The sequence below is a fragment of the Alexandromys fortis genome, unplaced genomic scaffold (assembly GCF_014885135.2).
Source record: "Alexandromys fortis isolate MF-2015 unplaced genomic scaffold, M_Fortis_MF-2015_v1.1 scaffold_45, whole genome shotgun sequence".
Lineage (NCBI taxonomy): Eukaryota > Metazoa > Chordata > Mammalia > Rodentia > Cricetidae > Alexandromys > Alexandromys fortis.
In genome coordinates, this window is record NW_026067926.1 from 6,912,982 (window position 1) to 6,933,794 (window position 20,813).

At 46.8% G+C, this 20,813-nt stretch overlaps 1 protein-coding gene across 4 annotated transcripts in view; it reads right to left on the bottom strand.

Moving 5' to 3' along the window:
- Nucleotides 1-20,813, bottom strand: part of Tmc5 (transmembrane channel like 5) — an 84,236-nt gene that overhangs the window by 12,291 nt on the left and 51,132 nt on the right. For all 4 annotated transcript variants that reach the window (XM_050143366.1, XM_050143363.1, XM_050143364.1 and 1 more), the window contains exons 7-14: nucleotides 20,376-20,624; nucleotides 18,365-18,516; nucleotides 13,808-13,952; nucleotides 13,024-13,179; nucleotides 10,161-10,312; nucleotides 7,374-7,452; nucleotides 6,180-6,277; nucleotides 3,791-3,886 (exon numbers count right to left, since the gene is read on the bottom strand). In XM_050143366.1, coding sequence (XP_049999323.1) covers nucleotides 3,791-3,886; nucleotides 6,180-6,277; nucleotides 7,374-7,452; nucleotides 10,161-10,312; nucleotides 13,024-13,179; nucleotides 13,808-13,952; nucleotides 18,365-18,516; nucleotides 20,376-20,624 — 1,127 coding nt within the window. The remainder of the gene's footprint in view (nucleotides 1-3,790; nucleotides 3,887-6,179; nucleotides 6,278-7,373; nucleotides 7,453-10,160; nucleotides 10,313-13,023; nucleotides 13,180-13,807; nucleotides 13,953-18,364; nucleotides 18,517-20,375; nucleotides 20,625-20,813) is intronic.

Consider the following 20,813-nt stretch of genomic DNA (forward strand, 5'->3'; position numbering starts at 1 on the left):
TGTGTGCATGTGTGTGCATCTCTCTCTCTCTCTCTCTCTCTGTGAGTGTGTGTGCCCGTGTGTGTGTGCGTGTGTGTGTGTGTGTGTGTGTATGTGTGTGTGAGTGTGTATGCTGGGTGCCTCTCCTCTCTATTTGTCATTATGACAAATCACCAGAAGATGGCAGCTCCACCCTAAAGGAAGAATTGGGCTACCCCATTGTGGGTTGTTTTGTGGTTGTTGTTGCTGTTTTGTTCTTTTTGTTTTATTTATTTATTTATTTATTTATTTATTTATTTATTTATTTGTTGAAGGTGGTTTTTCCTATGTAGCCCCAGCTATCCTGGAACTCACTATGGAGACCAGGCTGGCCTTGAACTCACAGAGATCCACTTGCCTCTGCCTCACAAGTGTTGGGATTAAAGGTGTGTACCAGATACTCCCATTGCTTTTAAATCACTAAATATTTTAAGAGTGCTCACAAATTGTGACACGGTCATTCTGTTTCTGGGTAGAAAGTCGAACAATTGAAAGCAGAATCTCCCAGAAGTTGTCTGCACACCCATGTTCACAGTGACACTGTTCACAACAGTGGAATGATGGAAGCCATCAGAATGTTCACAGACAAATGAGTGGATAAACAGAGTGTGAGCTGACACACACAATGACGTGTTGAATGTGCTTAAAAAGGAAATTGCAAATAAATGAAATAAGCCAGACACAAAATACAAAGATATTTCCCTAAGGATGTATCCAGGCTAGGCAGAGCATAGAACTTTAAGTAGAATGGTGGTTGCCTGGTACTGGGGAGAGTGAGCAGCAGGGAGTGGTTTAATGAACATAGTGTTTAAACTCTGCAAAATGAAAAAGTTCAGAAGATAGGTTACTTAGCCACGTGATGATTCTTATTATGTATTTCTGTCAGTTTGAGTGACGATCTCAATGTTTAGCCCAGGCTAACCTTGAACTTGTAATCTTCCTGACTTGGTCTCTCAGTGCTGGCATTACAGGCATGTACCACAATGAGCAACTTTGTTGTGCATCACCTGGTGTGTGAACCAGGTGTTTGTGGGTGGGTGTGCACATGTGTGCAGATGTGCATGGAGGCCAGAGCGCAGTTTTAGGTTTCTCCCTTATCTACTTTCCATCTTTTTTATGACAGTGTCTCTCACTGACCTGGGACATGGTTAATGGACTGGACTGGCTGACTGGCAATCCCCAGGGCTTGATCCTCCTTTCTCCACCTCTCTAGTACGGGGATTACAGACACACACCTCCACACTCAGCTTTTATATTGGTATTGGGGATCAAGCTCAGGTCCTCATGCTTGAGAGGTAAGCACTCTACTGACTGGGCCGCCTCCTTAGCCCAGTTACTTACTAATAGTGAATAATCTCAAGAGAGCTCATAAGGGATGTAACATCCTCATTAACAAAATATGTCTGAGCCAGACATCAGTGAGCAGACATAGCGTTTTCCTTTAATCTCTCAAATCTTCCAAAGCAAGCTATTATCTCAGCCCTTTACCCTCCCCGACAGTATCCTGGCTGTTGAAATAATGTAGGTGCATGACCTCGGAAGCAAGCCTGTGGCCTGGCAGTACAGACACATCACCACTTAAATACTAAGGAAAAGTCCTCCCTTGCTGGAAAATCTGTTCAAAGACAGACTACCTGCAGACAGCCAGACCACGTGGAGCAATTTTAATGAGACAAAATAATGAGACATTTGGCAGTTGCCTGACCTGCTGGAGTTTGCAAAACTCTGTTCATCTACTATCAAATTTCACCCTCAGTGTAATTTGAAAGCAGCTGCTATTAAATGCAAGTTCCCGGAAACTAAGGCTCTGAAAAGCCAGGGACCTCAGTGAGTGGCGGGCCTAGCCCCAGGATCCAGGCTTATTCAGCTCCTAACGCATTGCTTTGAAGCCACCCATTTCCCAACAGATAGAACCTGGGTACGTGATCCGACGCACCAAACTCCGGCATGGACTCCATCATGTTAAAATAAGTAAGGAAAGACTCATGGGCTTGTCTAAGGTTTCTAAGTGAGCCTGCATAAAAGGATGGAGGCCAGGGCCTAAGGTGGGATATCTCAGTGGTGAAACACTTGGCTATCATGCATGAGAACCTGGGTTTGGGTCCCAGTACCACCACGGAAATAAAGCAAAATGAAATTACATGATACAACTAGCTGGTCATCCTGAAAAAAAAAAAAAAAGGGAAGGGAGGAGAGAGGAATGGAGGGAAGGAGGAAGAGAGGAAAGAGGGAGGGAGGGAGGGAGGGAGGGAGAGGAAGACAGGAGAATTTTACACAATCTCCTGTGTTTTAAGTATTGGTGATGGGTCTGGGAATGGTAACACATGCCCAATTCCAGCATGTGGAAGGCAGAGGTAGGTGAATCTACGTGCGTTCCAAACCAGCCTGGTTTACATAGTGAGTCCTAGGTCAGCCAGGGTTACTCAGAGAGAGCTACCTTGCTCTAATCTGCCTCAAACAAGAAGCAAAGTAAAAAACATATAGGGCTGGAGAAATGGCTCAGTGGTTAAGAATACTGACCGCTGTTTCAGAGGACCCGGGTTCAATTCTCAGCACCTACGCACCTGCTGATAACCATTTGTAACTCCAGTTCCAGGGCATCTGATGCCCTCTTCTGCCCTGTGCAGGCAATGCACACCCATGATGCATAGACATACATGCAGGAAAAACACCCGTACGCATAAAATAAAATACATTGGTGATTGTATTACTCATTTGAATACTATGGCAAACACCCTTAGCTGGCTAACTTTAGGACAGCATAGGCTTGTTGCTCACAATTTGAGAGGCCAAAAGTCGGAGATTGAATGGCTGGCAGATTCAGTGGTGTCTGGTGAAGTTTATGTCCTGGTTCATGGATGAACCTTCTCACTATCCTCACACGGTCGAAAGTTTCAGAAGCCTCTTGTGGGTCTCTTTTATAAAGGGACTAATCCTATTAATGGTGGCTCCACTTTAAGACCAAATCTTCCCCTAATAATATCATATTGGTGATTTTGTTTCAATGTATAAATTGCACAGAGCTGGGGGGAGGGGGAATCACAGTTTAATTGGTAAAGTGTCTGTCTTGTAAGTATGAAGATCTGTTTTCAACTACTAGAACCTACATTTAAAAAGCTGAGCATGGTGGCATGCACTATAATGCTAGACCTGGTAGGCAGAATCAAGGGCTCCCAGGGGTTCCCTGAACTGCTTAGCCTACTAGGTGAGTCCCAGTGACAAACCCTGCATGGCGGGGGGGGGGGGGGGGGGAGGGAGGAAAAGAAAATAATAGAATTTTTTTAAAATTAACAGTTCTTGAGACACAACAAGATTGTTCTCTGGCTCCGCATGCATGCACACACACATCAACCTCTCATACATGTATGTGCAGACACATACAGAGAAAGCATTTTAGGTAGAACAAAAATTCAAAACTGTAGGGGGTAACCCAGAGTTTTAGAAAAAGTTCTGTGGCAGGGGAAGAAGCAGAAGGGGTGTAATGGGCTGGTAAACAAATCAGGCCTGTGACCACCTATAGTCTGTGGGTCTCCAGGGTGCTACCTTGCCTTAAACTGACTCTCATTGGGCAGGTGATGGCACATTCCTTTAATCCCAGCGCTTGGGAGACAGAGGCAGGCAGATCTCTGTGGGTTTGAGGTCAACCTGGTCACTATCATGCCCAGTCACCCACTCAGATTTTAAACAACAGACCAGCCCCTACAACCAAAACTCCCAAGTTCACCCCCAAGTGGGAACTGAGGGGGCGCTCCACTGCACTGTAAAACCTTACCAGGCCAGAGTTTGTGCGTAGATCAGTTCTAGAACATTCCTGGCAATGTCAAACTCCTGTAAGCTGAGACTTGTGATGAATTTCGTCCCAATGAGCCTGTGAAAACATCCTGCATTTAGTACTCCAACGACAACTCAGAGCACCCCACCGACCAGGACAAACAGCAGCAGACACCCTCAGTAGCCAGGGATGAAGCTGCAAGTCCTAGAGCTGACGAAGCCCCGAGGACAGTGCCAGTTCTTCAGGAGTCGAGGGAACTGGGGAGATGTGGGACTAGGGCAATGCAGTCAAGTAGGGAGCTACTATAATGGTTGTAAACAGCTCTCGAGGGTGTTGGTTGCCCCATTATTTAAAATAGCCAACCTGCTTTCTGGTTCATCCCATTCTTTGTTACTTTTTCTTTCTCATGAAACAAAAAAGCTGAGCACCTCCCAAGCCAAATGCATTTTTAGAAACTGCTTTTTGGTGCTGAGGTTGGAACCCCGGGCCTTGAATATGCTAACTATGCACTTTACCACTGAGCCAACCAAGCCATGTTTATGGTTACTGCTCTAGAGCCAGGGATGGTCCGTGTTTCCTAAAGAAGAAAACAAGCTCTCTATATACTTTGGGGAAACTTTCTTATTTTTCTTGTTTTCTTCGATATTACTTTTGCTAATTCTTTGAGAATATCACACAATGCATTTTGATCATACTGACCCTCTCTCCTCCCATATCCACCCTCTCCACCATCACCTCCCTACCCACCCAACTTTGAATTCTTCTTTCTTGCCGTCTAGTCTAGTCTGTGTTGCCCAACTGCTTTTGGGAGTAGAGCCTACCCTGGTGTGTGGTTGACCTACCAGGGCTTACATCATTCTTTAATGACATTTTCTTTTCTCTTCTTCTACTATTATTGTTTTGACTCTTTGTTGATGTGTCTGATATGTGTATGTGTGTATCTGTACATACATGTGTGCATGCACATGGCACAGTGTGCATATGGAAATCACAGGACCATCTTGGTATTAGTTCTCCTGTTCTACTTTGTTTGAGACAGGATCTTTTGGCGAGCTAGTTGTGAAGGCTTCTTCTGTCTCCCATTAGGAACATTGGGATTATAGATGTGCAACACAACTGTCTTTGTGTGGGTTCTGGGTATTCGAACTCAGAACCTCATGCTTGTATGATTAAACACTTCCCTCACTGAGCCATCTCCTCACCCACATGATGTGGGAGTGTCAGATATCAATCTGTTGATTTCATTGGCTGAGCAATAAAGAAACTGCTTGGCTTAGCTTAGAGCATAGATGGGAGGAGGAAACAGAATAGAATTCTGGGCGGAAGAGGAAGTGAGGTCAGACTCTGCTCTGCTTCCGGAGAGACCGGACAGCTCTGCTGGAGCAGAGACGCCATGCTCAGCTCTCCCAGGCAGCTGCAACCCACGATGGACTTAGGCTAGAATCTTCCCGGTAAGCGCACCTTGGGGTGCTTACACGCATTATTAGAAATGGGCTAGCTCAGGTGCGAGAATTAGCCTTTAAGGGCTAGAGTTCATGGGCCAAGCAGTTCTTGAATGAATACAGTTTGTGTGTTGTTATTTCGGGCATGAGCTAGCCAAGCGGCCGGGGTGTTGGGGACGCAGCCCCGCCGCTCTTATTTCAACACCCACATTTCTTTATATAGAGAAGTTTCCATATCCCCCAAAATCTCTGTTAACAAAAATGTTTCTCCCCTTTGCATTCAGGGTCTGGACAGAGGTTGGAATAAAGCAAGTCTGGACAGAACTGACGGAATCTGGCATTCAGCCTCCCCACGGAGAAAACCTGGCACAGTACCATGGCATCTCATTCTAGATGGATGTGTCCAGGGCCGGGGTGTGGCTCAGCGGAAGAGATTTTACAAGTCTCAGGCCCTGGGTTACAACCTCGGCAAAAGCGGTGCCAAGAAATAAGAGGCTCGCATCAAATCATTACAAAGTGAATGAAGAAAAACAGAGCAGGGCCCCCGCAGGACGAGGGTGTGGCTCAGCCGTGGAATGCTTCTTTGGCACCACAAGGCCTTGTGTCTCTCCCCATACCAGCACTGCAAAAAATAATATAAAAATAAATCACATCTGGCCAGTAGTCACAGTCAAAAAAGAATGAGGAAAAGGGAGAGACAGATTCTAAGTGGCTCAGTTTCTGTTTTATTTCTGGAATATTTGTCCAAACAGTAGGTTGGATAGGGTCAACTTAAACCCAATGAGCTGTCAGGTTAAGGTAGAATGTGGTTATGTTAGAAGAGAACAACACCCTGAAGGACAATGGGCGGATAGACACACACAGCAGGCATGGCAGGAGCCCACACTTTCTGTTCAGCCAGCATCAGTCTCTGGCTACAGAGCCACTCACAACTGACTAATGGTTACCTCCTCAGAAACTCTCCCAGTAAGGAATCGGCCAATGAGAACACGAAGTCCATGAGAAGGAGCCGGTAGATGTCCTGGCCAATGAAGGTCTCCCAGCACTGGAAGGCAGACAGAGTCAAGGTCAGGCAGGGCTGGTGGCACTGATGGGAGCTCATACGGGTGCAATTTGACCACACCTGTGTACCCAGTAAAGTAGACTTACTCTGTAAAAGCAGCCAGTGTGTGTGTGTGTGTGTGTGTGTGTGTGTGTGTGTGTATGTGTGTATGTATGTATGTGTGTGTATGTATCCGTGTATGTATGTATGTGTGTGTGCGCGCACGTGTGCACACGTGCGTGCATATTCTCTTTCTGAACTTCTCTCTACCCTAGAAGGCTTACCGCTCACATGTACAAAGTCTTCCCATCTCATCGCCTCTACTTCTAAGCTATCCCATCTCTGCTCTGTCCCCTCTACCCCCATCTCCCTACCAGGGATAATCACTTTCCTCAGGAGAGTAAGAAGCATGGAGGGCTGACGATGTCCCTCCTCTTTCTATTTATTGACTCCTACACTGTCTAGATGGATGGAACTTACAACTAATAAAAATATCATTTTAAAAAGTGACTAGAGGTTCTCCCAAGTTAGTGGGAACTGGTGCAGGAAGTCAGAGCTAGGAGAAGACATACTGGAGGCTTTCAGATCTGCTGAAGGAGAAGGAAGGTTTCCATACTAGCTCAAGGACTCAAAGATGGATGAATGAGTGTATAAATAAGTTGAAAAGTCCTGACAAGTGTGGGAGAGACAGGGACAGCCAGGGTCAGGGTGTGAATGTGCAGATGAGCTTCATGTCTGTGTAGCAGCAGAGTCCGTGGTGCCTGGGGCAGGACAACATGGGACATCAATGCTCAAGAAGGATCTTGTGCTCATCTTCAGGCTCTGGACAGATCAGCCTCAGAACTGCTGTCTATGGTATGCCCATCGTAGGTTGGTCACAGCCGATATTGCATAGTGCCCATCTTACGGATACAAAGACTGAAACTAAAGAGACTGAGTGTATTTGATTGGCATCTCAGCTTTTCCACGAAGCCCTCCTGCTTTAAGTTGCTTCCCAGACCAGCTTCTTTGCTCCGCTCTTCCCAAAAGGAAGTGTGATGGCTATCAAGAACTAAAGGCCAAGAAGCAAACTCAAGGCAGAACAGCACATAACTCTCACCTCTTCGTCAGACAGGGCCACGATGTTGAGCCAATAGTAACAAAGAATTCCAATGATGGAGATCTTCAGAAGGATGTTTCTAAATAACAGAAGAGGAAACGGCTCTGGTCATCCCAATGGCAGCCTCCTGTGCTGTTGGTCAGTGTGTCCTGTAGGCATGCGGCAGGACAGACATCTCTGCCTGCCCTCTAGGGCTGGATAGTACGATGAGTTTTAGCAGGTGAGCTATGAGCAGATGTGCCATGTGTCAGTTCTAGCCTTGGGCACGGCATGTCACTCTGAGATCCCCTAGAACCCACTGCCCTTCTTTGCAAGGGCAGTCAGCACTATCTCAGATGTGCGTTGATGCCTCAGCTTGGGTCCCTTGGTGACGAACATGCACACAACCTTCTCTCCAGTCTACAATGTACACGTAACACTGGCAAGAAATAAACCTTTGTGTCTCATGCCGCTGAGACTTAGGGAGGATTGTTACTGCAGCAAAAACTTAATTCTAATACACTCTCTTCTGTTGACCCTGCAAATGAACCAGTTTCTCTCCTATTCAAACCCATTACAGTAATAAGAAATGTGTTTAATATTTATTTATTGAATGTTCATCCAAGATGTTCTACTGAGTCCCTCACTAAATCTCTCTTAACCTTTATAACTCTATCACAGGTGGGTATGTCACACTCATCTTACCCAAACTGCAAGTGTGACAGCAATCCCTAATATTTTTCTCTTTCTACATCCCTAATGCATTAATTTCCTCATTGTGTTAAAGCGATTTCTGTTTTGTTTTGTTGGCTCGCAGTTTGAAGGTAAAGCCCATTATGTTGGGGCAGACATGGCAGCGGGAGCAGGAGCAGCTAGTCAACTGCATACAGTTAGGGTACACGGTGAGATGGATCCAGTGCTCAGCTTGTTTTCTGCTTTTCATTCAGCCTGGGCTCCTAGCCCACAGGACTGGCGCTGTCCACAGCTAGAGTGGTCTTTCCGCTTCAACTAACCCAATCTAGAAACTCCAGCCGTGCCCGGACATCTGTCTGCTAAATGATTAGAGAGCCTATCACGTTGACAGTCGATATGAGCCATCAACACCTAAGAAAGCAGCAAAGTGGAACCCCAGCCTGGTGGGTTGGAACTGGGAAGAATTGGAGGGTTGGGAGGAATAATGATGGCACAATAATCTCCTATGATTAGAATTTTTCATAATATAAATCGAAAATAATTGACTCGCTGATTTATTGATTCTTTCATTTACTAATTATCTTTGAGCATCTGGAATGCGCCAGGTACTGTGAGCAAGAAAACAATTTCTTTTTATACACGCTCACACGTGAGTGTGCATGTGTGTGTGTGCGCGCGCATCTGTGTGTGTGTGTGTGTGCGTGCATGTGTGTGTACATGCACTGCTGGGGGAGATAATAAATAAAATGCTAAGAAGTGGAAGGAAGCTATAATGTAGGAAATAAGAGTGGTTGGGAAGACACCATGAAGGACATCCCTTGAGCAAAAGTCTAAATGAAGTCAGGAAGCAGTCCCCAGGGCCATATGTAGGAAGAGACTTTCCTGCAAAGAAAGCAGCCAGAACAGAGACAGGTATGGAGTTAGACTTGTCTGAGAACACCAGGAGGCCAGTAAGGAGCATGATGAGGAGAAAGGGTCAGATCTCCAAGGTCACAGAGAGGAGGGATGATCTGTGAGGAAAATTTATGCAGCGTGCAGATCCATGGTCAGAGCCAGGAGTTTGCAAGAGAATCGATCAGGGAACGGCTGCAAGGACAGAAACTGGGTGGCTTCGGTGATTGTATATCACACTTTGGCTGCATCTCTTGTATATAGGAAGGGGCATCACCAAGGAGTGCCGCCTTTGAGCCAAGGAGTCATCAAGAACATCCTTCCTGGCCGGGCGGTGGTGGCGCAAGCCTTTAATCCCAGCACTCGGGAGGCAGAGGCAGGCGGATCTTTGTGAGTTCGAGACCAGCCTGGTCTACAGAGCTAGTTCCAGGACAGGCTCCAAAGCCACAGAGAAACCCTGTCTTGAAAAACCAAAAAAAAAAAAATCCTTCCTTCTGTTTTGATGGATGAATTACAGAAATATGCCTTCTCCTCTGAGGTCAGGAATCCTTGCACAGTGCTTGTCCATCTGTGCAGTAACACTGGAGAGTTGGGTTAATTCCGAGGCTAGCAGCTATTGAGAAAGGTATGTTACCATCTAGTAAAAAAGCATCCATACTCAATAATCTTATTTTCTCAGGGGTCTTTGAAGGTGGTTGTGCTTGGTAGTTTTATGTCACTGTGACATAAAATAAAATCATCTGAGATTAGGGAACCTCAATTAAGAAAATGCCTCCATAAGACCGGGCTATAGGCAAGCTGATGGAGGGCATTTTCTTAATTAGTGATTGATGGGGGAATGTCCAGCCCATTGTGGATGGAGCCATCCCTGGGCTGGTGGTCTATAAGAAAGCAGGCTGAGGAAGACATAGGAGCAAGTCAGTAAGTAGCACCTCTCTGTGGCCCCTGTTTCAGCTCCTGCCTCCAGGTCCTTGCCTCATTTGAACTCCTGTCCTGACTTCCTTCAGTGATGAATAGCGTTGTAGACATATAAGTCCTCCCCAGCTTGTTATCAACCATGGCGTTTCATCACAGCAATAGAAACCTTAACTAAGACAACTGTTAACCCATCATATGGCACCCCTCATTACTGGAACATCTTCCCTCAGGAACAGAACTTTGACATTTGAATGGAGCTCCTTCTAGCTCCCGGAAATGATCTAAAATCAGGTGTGTCACACCTACCGGATGAGGAGGACGTAGACTTCCTGCCGTGGTACCTCGAACCTCTCCACTAGGCGGAACATGGAGTAAAAGCGAGGCACGGCCAGGTTGATGCAGGATACGACAAACGGCAGTAACAGCACCGCCCCAGGGTTCCTGTGCGTCTTCAAGAACTGCAGGGTTGAAGGACAAGCCTTAGAGGTCCATGAAGCTGTTCACCCTTTCCTCACACTCAGAACGTCTGAAGTAGAGACCCTCTGCCCCACACTTCCTCTGAGGATACTGAATCTCAGAGTGGTAAGTAAGTTTTCCCAGGGTCACCAGCAAGGAAGCATTCAATCAGAACAGTGCTTGTGAGGTTTTTTTTTTTGTCATCTTGATACAACCTAGAGTCAAGTGCCAAGGGGCAACCTCAACTGAGGAACTGCCTGGATCGGATTGGCCTGTGTGGGTTGTCTTGGCTGTTAGTTGATGCAGGAAGGTCAAGCTCATGGTAGGGTAGGCAGCACCAGCCTAGACAGGTGTTCCTGGGCCGTATGAGAAAGTTAGCTGAACGTGAGCCTGTGGGGGAGCCAGCAAATAGTGTTTACTTATGCCCTGCTTCCAGCTTCCTGCTTGAGTTCCTGTCCTGACTGCCCCAGGGACGGACTGTGACCTAGGGTGTGCGTCAGGAACGCCCTTTCCTCTCCAGGTCAGAGTGTTTTAGCACACCGACACAGTGGCAGTAGGACAGTGACCTAATCTCAAACAGCTCTGCTGGGTCTTGGTTCTCCTTACCAAGATGCTTTGGGCTAGGAAATCGAGTTCTCTTGCTATAGAAACAAAGTCTATTTTAGCCATGGCATAAGGGAACTAAACACCCTGGGATTTCTCCTGCTACTCTGTCGTCGTCGTCATCATCATCATCATCAATATTGGCGGGGTGAGACAAGGTCTTATTATGTAGCCTTGGCTATCCATGGAATTCATTATGTAGATGAGGCTAGCTTCAAACTCACAGAGATCTGCCCACCTCTGCCTCCCAAGTGTTGGGATTAAAGGCCATGTGTTACCATGCATAGTCCCCATTTTTAATTTATTTTTTAAACTAAAATATAACTACATCATTTTCTCCCTTCCCTTTCCTCTGTCTCACCCCTCTCCCATGTATACCCTACCCAGCTCGCTTTCAAATCTGTGGCTCTTAAAACATTGTTGTCATACATATATATTATATGTATAAACACTCATAAAATTTATCAATTCAATCTTCTCAGGCTGTATAATGTTAATTGTACGTATATGGTTTCAGAGCTGACTGTTCCTGCTACCCTTGCACATCCTGGAGCAGGTTTGCCAGGCTTCCTTTGTGCTAAGAACTGGACTGGGGAGCAAGCTAGCCCATGCAGTGCCTTTGCAGGATGAAGCCCCCTGGTGGTTGCCTCATAGCAGGTAGAGGGCCCTCTGCCAGGCATTTTTCTTGGCGCTATTCCTGTGGCTGGATTTGGGGTCCCATGTCCCATTCTCCTTCTCCTGAGGCCTCACCCCTCCTGTATGCACTTCTAGAGACCCTGAGAGCACCTCCCACCCCTTGGTATGGCTTAGGAACCCCCACATCATGGGTAGGATGCAAAGTTATGGACCCATGTGTTTAAATACTTGGTCCCCAGCTAGTGGCACAGTTTTAGAAGGCTGTAGGATCGTGGAGCATGAAGCACGGCTAGATAAAATACACCACAGGAGGCCAGCTTTCGAAGATCAAAGCCCAGCCTCTAGTGGCCCCCACATTCTCTGCTTCACCCACTCCCACCTTTGCTAACCATACCCAGCCACCATGCCGTCCCCTCCAAGAACTGTGAGCCAAGGTAACTCCTTCCTCCCTGGCATTGCTTCTGTCACAACACTGAGGAAATTAGGAGACATGTCTGGGTCCTAATGCTGCCTCTGTCCTATATTGAGCAGGTGAGAGGGACCCTGGGTGACTGGCACCTCTGAGTCAGGGGAGCCATCCCTCAAGCCACAGAGACTCGATAGAATCCAGAAAGATGAGATAAGGCCAAGCCTTCCCATGGAAGCCGTGGTTACCAGTGATGATTGGCAGCAATCGGGCTTATGCCAGCAGTTGGTCCGGCTCAGCCCAGAGCCGGTGTCTGGACCAGGGAACAATCTCTTGAGGACTTGTCTCTCACTAGCCGCCCTGCACTTCGGGGTAAATGCAGGAGGCAAAGGCTTTCCACCTGCAGATGCCCAGTCACAGATTCCACCCCATGTGGTCAATGACAGACTCCTAAAGACCATGACTCAGTTTCCCCTGTTAAAATCATGCTTTAATATGGCCATTGGTGATCCTTCAAGTATGTGTAAACCTATACCCATTGTTTTCAGACAAAGGTGGAGCATGGTGGCCCAGAAAGATTACGTCACACAGGGGAGTTTACCTGACAAACTTACAGAGCATCTACTCTGTCAGGTGTCAAAGGGACCTGGGAACAAAATAACAAAGAATGCTGAGTGTCTATAATCTCAGCACTTGGGAGACAGAAGCAGGAATATCAGGAGTTCAAAGGAGTTCAAGGCTAGCCTCTGTTGTGTGACAAAACTTTATCTCAAAAAAAAAAAAAAAAACAGAAATGAGAATCTGATCTCAGGTCTCTGCCAAAGCCCCATCTCCACAGGAACCTAGTGCACCTTGCCCTGTGATGTCATGACACCCCCGGGGACTCCTAAGTGCCCATCTGAGTCTGTGGTCATGGGAAGAGGGGCAGTTCATAGTTTGAAGCAAGCCTCTATGGGAATGGCTGCTGCTGGCCATGAGGCACAGCTAGAGGCCTCAGTTCAGCATCTGCCCCAGAAGCCCCAACTCCTCCCCAGGTCTCTCTCTGTTCCAGCCCTCAGGGTTACTTACCTCAGAGTTATACTCAGCCAAGTAGTACACAGCTACACAGCAGGCTGCAGCCACTCCGGTAGAGACAAGCCAGGCGGCTACGTGAGTGGAAAAGCGGGCCAGCTGCTGGTTGAACGTGAGCCTGTCGTTCTCCTGGCGGATCTCAGACAGGTTCTCCTGCAAGTGTTAGACAGTCAAGTGGACTCGCTGGCCCCTCGCTGCCAACAGCAGAGATCCCCAGGATCGTGGGGCCAGTTCAGACCACGCAAGAGCTGGAGGGGAAGTCTGTGATCAAGGTGAATTATGCGAGACCAAGGGAGAATCTCAGGGTGGCAGAGAAGTCCAAGACCTTCAAACTCCATTTCCATCTTAGGGGACCAGAGAGACGCAACAGGCCTGCAGCCACAGTGCTCACAGAAGTGCATTTTCTGCTTTGTTCCCCACCCCCTGCTCCTTCTTTCTATATTCGCCTTTCCTTCCTCTTCCCCCTCCCTCCCTTCCTTCTTCCCTCCCTCCCTCTTTCCCTCCTTCAACCAGCCACCCCTTCCTACCTTCCTTCTCTTTTATCTTTGCATGTGAAGGAAACAAAGCTTACCATGTAGCCTAGCCTGTCTAAACATACAGCCCTCCAGCCTCTGCCGCCCCAGGATGGCAGGTGTACAACCATAAACCACAACAGAATGGAGAAAGGGAAATGGGAAAGGGAAGGAAAAGGGGGTGGGGGGAAGAAAGAAGGAAAAAAGCTATAGCTACACAGGCACTGGGAGAAGGCTGGTGGGGGAGGGCTCTGGGGTCTGGGCCTTACCCTGATCTCCGTGCTCAGATTCTTCTGTTTTAGCTTCACAGCTTTTTCATGGGTGACAGTGAAGTCCCAGCAGAAGACAAGCTTAGCGATCCCTCTGGAGTAAATATGAGGGTTGATGAAGTTGTTCCGGAAGTACTTGGCCATACTGGGGAGGAAGAAACGAAAATGTCCGAGCATTATCATGGAGGTATTGAGGCAGACACAAACCATGTGTGTTTCTCACTGATAATAAAAGGCAGCATGGGTAATCCAAATTCTTCCCTCAGAGAAGGGGAATTACCAGCACAATGTTCTACAAGTGATAGGAAAAGACGGGTGTAGCTTGGAAGCCCACATACTACCAATAGAGGGATCTTTACCCCATTAAGTATTCTGAGCCTCAGTTTCCATATCTGTATAATGGGGATAACAATAGTACCCACCTCACTCAGATATGAATGGATTATCCATGTTGCTACAACAAAAGATCACCAAGCTATTGCTTAACACGTCATCTCATATTCCTAGGGTTATTATCATCTCATATTTCTGGGGTCAGAAGTTAACAAGGGGCTGGAGTCATGGCTCAGTGGGTAAAACGCTTGCCATGCAAACATGAGGACCTAAGTTTGGATTCCCAGAGCTATTGTAAAAATGCCAAGTGTGGCTGGGCATTGGTGGCACACGCCTTTAATCCCAGCACTCGGGAGGCAGAGGCAGAAGCAGGCTGATCTCTGTGAGTTCGAAGCCAGCCTGGTCTACTAGAGCTAGTTCCAGGACAGGCTCCAAAAGCTACAGAGAAACCCTGTCTTGAAAAACAAACAAACAAACAAAATATGCCAAGTGTGTTAGCATGTGTTTGTAATCTCAGCTCTGAGGAGCAAGAGACAGGGCCATCCCTAAACCTCACTAGCCAATCAGTCTAGATAGTCAGTGAGCCCAGGGTAGTGGGAAACCCTGTCTCTAAGAAGAGAACCAAGGTGCCACTGGTTTCTACACATACAGAGAGAGTCAGGAAATGGATGCCTCAGAACTGATGGCAAGATGTCACAGGCTGGCCTCCTTCTCAAGGGTCGAGAACTGACCCCAGTTTCTTGCCTTCTCCAGCTTCCAGAGGCCTCTCTCCGTTCTTGGCTTGCAGCCTCTCCTCCATGTTCAAGACCAGAAAATAACACGCTCCTTTCTCTGACCTTTCCTTTTCCTCCTCCCTTCCACCTCTCTCCTCAGAGGGAGAAGATTCTTTCAGGGTCCCTATGATTTTATCAGATCCACCTGAGAATCCAAGACACCCCTCCTCGCTCTTAAGATCCCTCATCACATTCGTAGGGCCCATGTGTTGTTTTGTTTTTGAGACAGGGTACCCCTATGTAGCCCAAGTTAGGGAACTCACTATGTGGATCAGGCCAACCTCAAACTTGTAAAGGTTTTCTTGCAGAATTACAGGTGTCCACCACCCTCTTCAGAATTCCTTTTTCATTGTGTGATGGTTAATTTTTGCTAACTTCATTAGACTAAGAGACACCCATATTACTAAGTCATACTTGGGGTGTCTGTGAGGTTGTTTCCAGAGATGATCAGTTAAAGGGGAAAGGGCCACAATGAACGTGGGGACACAGCAGGGACCCAGATGAGGCTGCCCAGCGCAGAGATACTCTCTGCTAGCTCACTGGGAAGGCTACCAAGAGGTAGGCAGTTTTGTTCCTCTGACAACTGTTCTGTCTCACGGTGGCCCAGGGACTATGGATCCAAGTGACCACAGACTGAGTTGTATATGGCAACAGTTTTGTCACAGTGATGGGGGTGAACACATCGCACAAAATGGGATGGGCATGGTTTCTAGGAGCTAGGAAATGGGAACCTTCAGAGACATTACTCAGAAAGCCACAAAAGTCATGGCAGGAGGCATTCATTAGCCTCTGTTGGGAGATAATGGGGTGTCTTAGATCACAAATCCCTTGGCACCCAGCTGGGAATGTTGTCAATACGGAGTGAAACCAGTTCTTCTCTCCCACAATGCATCACCACTGAGTGACAGCTGAAAGATGGTGTTCTAGTTTGATAAATTTCAATGATGTCCCATTTTTCTTTGAAGGATGATGCTGGCGGGGAGGTCAGAGGAGCTGAATTATGAGTTCCCCAAATTCAGACATGAAAGCTGTAAGCCCCGGTAACATCAGTCTCAGACTGTATTTGGAGATAGGGATTTAAAAAGTGGCAATTAAAATAAAGTGAAGACTTCAGGGTGGGGCCTCACCAAAGTTGTTGCCATTCTTATTAGAAGAAGTTGGGCCTGGGAGGCAGCTCCTCTCCAGAATTCCAAAGACAATGAGAGGAGGACAAGGAAGAGGAGGAAGAGGAGGAAGAAGAGGATAGGGGGAAGACAGAGGATGGAGGGCAGAGGTGAGTAGAACTAGACAGACAATGGAAGACCTAGGGTGAGGGTGGCTGCCCTAGTCAGCATTGCAGAAATACACATCAGTTTGTGTAGCGAGAAGGCCATGGATTTAGAGGCTTCTGTCAAAGTCTACTTGGCCTTGCTGATCTAGATCCATAACAATGCATCATGAAGGGCAGAAGAGCACTGAGCAAATCTGATCAGCTTGTGATCAGGAAGTAAAAAAGCAAGAGCAGCAGGGGTCAGGGCCCCACAGTGTCCTTTGAGAACAGGCCCTCAATGACCTGGAGATCTCCTACCTCTCATGTCCTAGATCCAAACTATAGCAATGGCCTTCTATAATTATGCCAAGGAGAGGCTGCCCAGAAGAAACAGCCTTGCTATCTCCTCCTGTAGATGGAGACCGCTTGCTCGTTTCCTGGCCTCTCAGACCCAAATAATCACACAGCAAGTACGTTAATTATAACACTGTTCGGCCAATGACTCAGGCATATTTCTAGCTAGCTCTTACATCTCGAATTAACCCATTTTTATTCATCTGTGTATCATCATGAGGCTGTGGGTTACTGGGTAAGATTCTGGCTGGCATCTTCCTCCTTTGGCAGCTACACGGCATCTCCTTGAGTCTGCCTACTTTCTCTCTATATCTCTGGATTTCCCACCTAGTTTTACTCTACCAAGCCATTGGCCAAAATGACTTCTTTAATAACCAATGGTAATAAAACATATTCATAGCATACAGAGGGGAATCCCACCTCAACCTTCCTCTAGGACTCCTGACCTCCAGACCTGTGAGAGGACAGATTTCTGTTGCCTTAGCCATCCATGCTAGGGTCCTCTCCAGATGAATACAGAGGTTGACAGAGCCCTGTACTTCACTTCCCATTTGGGCCTTCTCTCCAATCATCCCTCTGCATCGTCTAGCCTGTAGAATTGCTCAGCTATTGCGGCTGTTTTTTGACTGACCCCTCAGTTTCTCTAAAGTCACTTGAACACCTATCTTCTTCCATCTGTCTACATTCTACACTGCAAGACAAGTGCTGTAGAATATTAGTTTAAGACGTGTGACATTTGTTTATGCTGTAGAACATTTGTTTAATGAAGCAAAGATATGTTGCATTCCTTTATGTTGCATTTGTTTAACTTTGTGAAGCTGTGTAACTCTGCCTGTCTAAAACACCTGATTGGTCTAATAAAGAGATGAACGGCTAATAGCTAGGCAGAAGGAAGGATAGGTGGGGCTGGCAGGAGAGAGAATAAATAGGAGAAATGTGGGAAGAGAAGATCGAGGAACAAGAAAAGGAGAAGGAACAGACGACATCAGGGGTCAGCCACCCAGCCATACAACCAGCAATGGAGAAAGAAAGAAAGAAAGAAAGAAAGAAAGAAAGAAAGAAAGAAAGAAAGAAAGAAAGAAAGAAAGAAAGATATATAGATAAAAGCCCAGGGCAAAAGATAGATGGGATAATTTAAGAAAAGCTGGCAAGAAATAAACCAAGCTAAGGCTGGGCATTCATAAGAATGTGTGATTATTTGGGAACTGTGTAGTGGGCCCTCAAAGAGCTAACAGGAAAGTAACCAACAACAAACAAGGAGGACACGGACAGCATGGCAGAGAAGCTGTCTGCTAGGTTAGTGTATTTTTAGAGACAAAGTCTAACTATGTAGCCTAGTCTGGCCTGTAACTCAAAATCCTCCTCCCCACCATCCTAAGTGCTAGGATGACAGGTGGGCACCAGCGTGCCCAGCCTCTTAGGTTACAGTTTGAGTTTCTAGGAGTTTGTCTAAGATGAGCCTTAGGAGCTAGGGAGATAGTTCAGTTGGTAAAGCATCTGCCATCCAAGGACAAGGACATGTTCAATTCATTCCCAGAACCCTTGTAAAAAGTAACCTGGGTATGGTGCTGCACACTTATGATCCCAGCACTGGGGAAGCAGGGACAGATGGCTCCCTGGAACTCATCAGCAGTCAGGCAAGCCTACCTGGAAAGTTCCAAGCTGTAAAGAGACCTTACTTAAATAAAAACAAACAAATAAATAAATAATAATAAAAAAAAAACCAAGGTAGACACTGCTCGAAGAAGGATACCCAAAGTTTTCTGCTGACCCCACAAATGTGTACGCATGTACACATACAACTGCACACATGTGCACACACACAAATAAGCCAGAATCTGTCTGTACCTGAAGAGCAGACTGAAGAAGCAGATGACCAGGCAGGCTCCGATGGTGAAGATGTAGGCCAACTGCATGTTGTAAGACGGTCCACCTGTCCTGTGCTGGATTGTGGAGTTGGTGTAAAAGCCATAGTACATCACTGTGTCCGTAAAATAGCCCTGACAGGGACAGTAAAGAGATCCAAGTTAAATGGTTTGCTTGAGAAAGGTGAATGGCTATGTATCTCAGGTCCCTCTCTGCAGTTATTCAGACGCTCATGGTCACTTCTTGGTATCCAAGGAGATCAGCTCTCGGGTCGCTGAAGATACTGGCAACAGAGGATAGATGCTCAAGTCCCTTACATGCAGTGGCCTAGTGTCCACACAGGACCTGTGCCCACCCTCCCGTGTCCTAAATCATCTTGAGATGACATGTTCTATAGATAGACATTACAGTATGTAGATTAGGGGAAAAAAAGACAAAGCCCAGGATTATTTATATGCTTATAGACATGGTTCTCAATGTGTTTGTAAATGTGTGTATACATACGCGTGTGTGTATGCATGTGTGTGTGTTTGTGTGGGTATGTGTGTGGTGTAAGTGCATGAGTGTGCTGGTGAGAAACAAGTGTTCTGATCTATGACTCTCACCTTATTCCCTTAAGACAGGGTCTCCTACTGAACCTGGAGCTTGCTGTTGGGAGGCCATGCTGGCTGACAGTAACCCTCCTATCTCTGCCATCACTGTGCTCGCACATCAGCTGCACACAGCCGTGTCTGGCTTTTAGGTGGGGGCTGGGGATCCTAACTCAGATCTTCACGTTCGTGTAGCAAAGGTTCTTCTCACAGAGGTATGCCTGCCTCTGTCTCCCAAGTGCTGGGATGACAGGCATGTGCCACCACCGCCTGACTTTTTTTTTTTTAACACGCATGTTGGACAGTTTTATCAACCCATGTCCTTCTTAGCATTAATCCGAGTGTACCCACCCTGCTGCCTGTTGAACCATTCAACCTCTACCCTGTGAGTGGGCATTGAAAAGGTTTCTGCCCTTAGGGCAGGTCTGTTAAAATTATACTCCAAGGAACCTGCTTTTACACCTCTGTGAACTAACACTGTCTTTTATTATGTGTGTGTGTATGTGTGTGTGTGAGAGAGAGATAGAGAGAGAGACAGAGAGACAGAGAGACAGAGAGAGACTAAAAAAAATCAAAGAGGAAAATATTTCCAGACATCGGATCATTTTACTCTCAAATTCTCCAACATGCAAGTCTGAAAACAAAGAATCCATTTCTATGTTCATGCCACCATTATCATATTTATCAACTTCCAGAATATTTAGTGATAAAGAGATGGCTCAGCAGTTAAGAGCATTTGCTGCTTTTCCAGAGAACCTGAGTTCAGTTCTCAGAACCACACTGGGCAGCTCATGAACGCCTGTAACTCTAGCTTCAGAGGACCTGAGGCTCTCTTTGGCCTCTGCAGGTACCCACACACAGGTGAACACACACTCACATGGACACACACACATATAGACACAATAAAAACATTAAAAATTTTAAGGGATACACCCCAGCTTGGAGAATTAGACAAAAGAAGAAAGGGAAAATGGACTTTTCTTCCTTTTCTGCTGTAGTAGAGATTTTCCATAATAGGACTGATATTTTGTAGAAATAATAAAAAAAAAAGATTGAGACAGATTTCTAACATGAGGTGCCCACCGAGTAATGCTAAGGGAAAGAAGACAAGCAGGAGGCAGCCTGTGAGGAATACTTATCTCTCATAAGAGACGGAAGGACGGAGTGCCTGGTTTGTGCACAGACGGTTCAAGCATGCAAAGCAGTGGGCCCTGGGTAAAAGGACCAGCAACACTGGCTCCTGACCCCTGGAAGCTTCCTCGGCTTGCCTCACAAGGCTATGCACTCAGTACTTGAGGAAGAACCAGTCTTTCTCCATCAGGCAGAATGGGAGGTCTGAGGAAGCCCATGGCATTCCCCAGGATTCCATGGTGGTGAACTTCCGCAGAAGACAGAGCACTTACCGCGCCTGTGAAGAACTCCAACCCAGTGAAGTGGCGGGTGTTCCTCTGGGCCACAGTGAACTGCGGGATGATGAGGAAGCTGAAGTTCATGACAAATGAGAAGATGTTGAACTTCAAAAGCCACCTCAGGAAGCTGAAATAGGACAGGACGCTGGTTCCAAACTTGCCTCCGATGACCTTGAATGTCTTCTGCCACAAGCTGGTATAATTGAGGAGCTCTGAAAGGTTGCTCCTAGTTTTGCGGTAAGCCTGGATGGGGAGATGAAGAGGAGCCTTGATTCTCAGCAAGTGGTTCCTGAGTGAGCATTGTCATAGCCAAACAGCTCCACTCCAAAATCCCTCTTCCAGCCAGGCAGCTTTGAGGTGCACTTACAAGGTGGCTTCCCAGGTGGTGCTACCAATGGCCCAACTGGCCACTAACATCCTACCTTCCCCGTG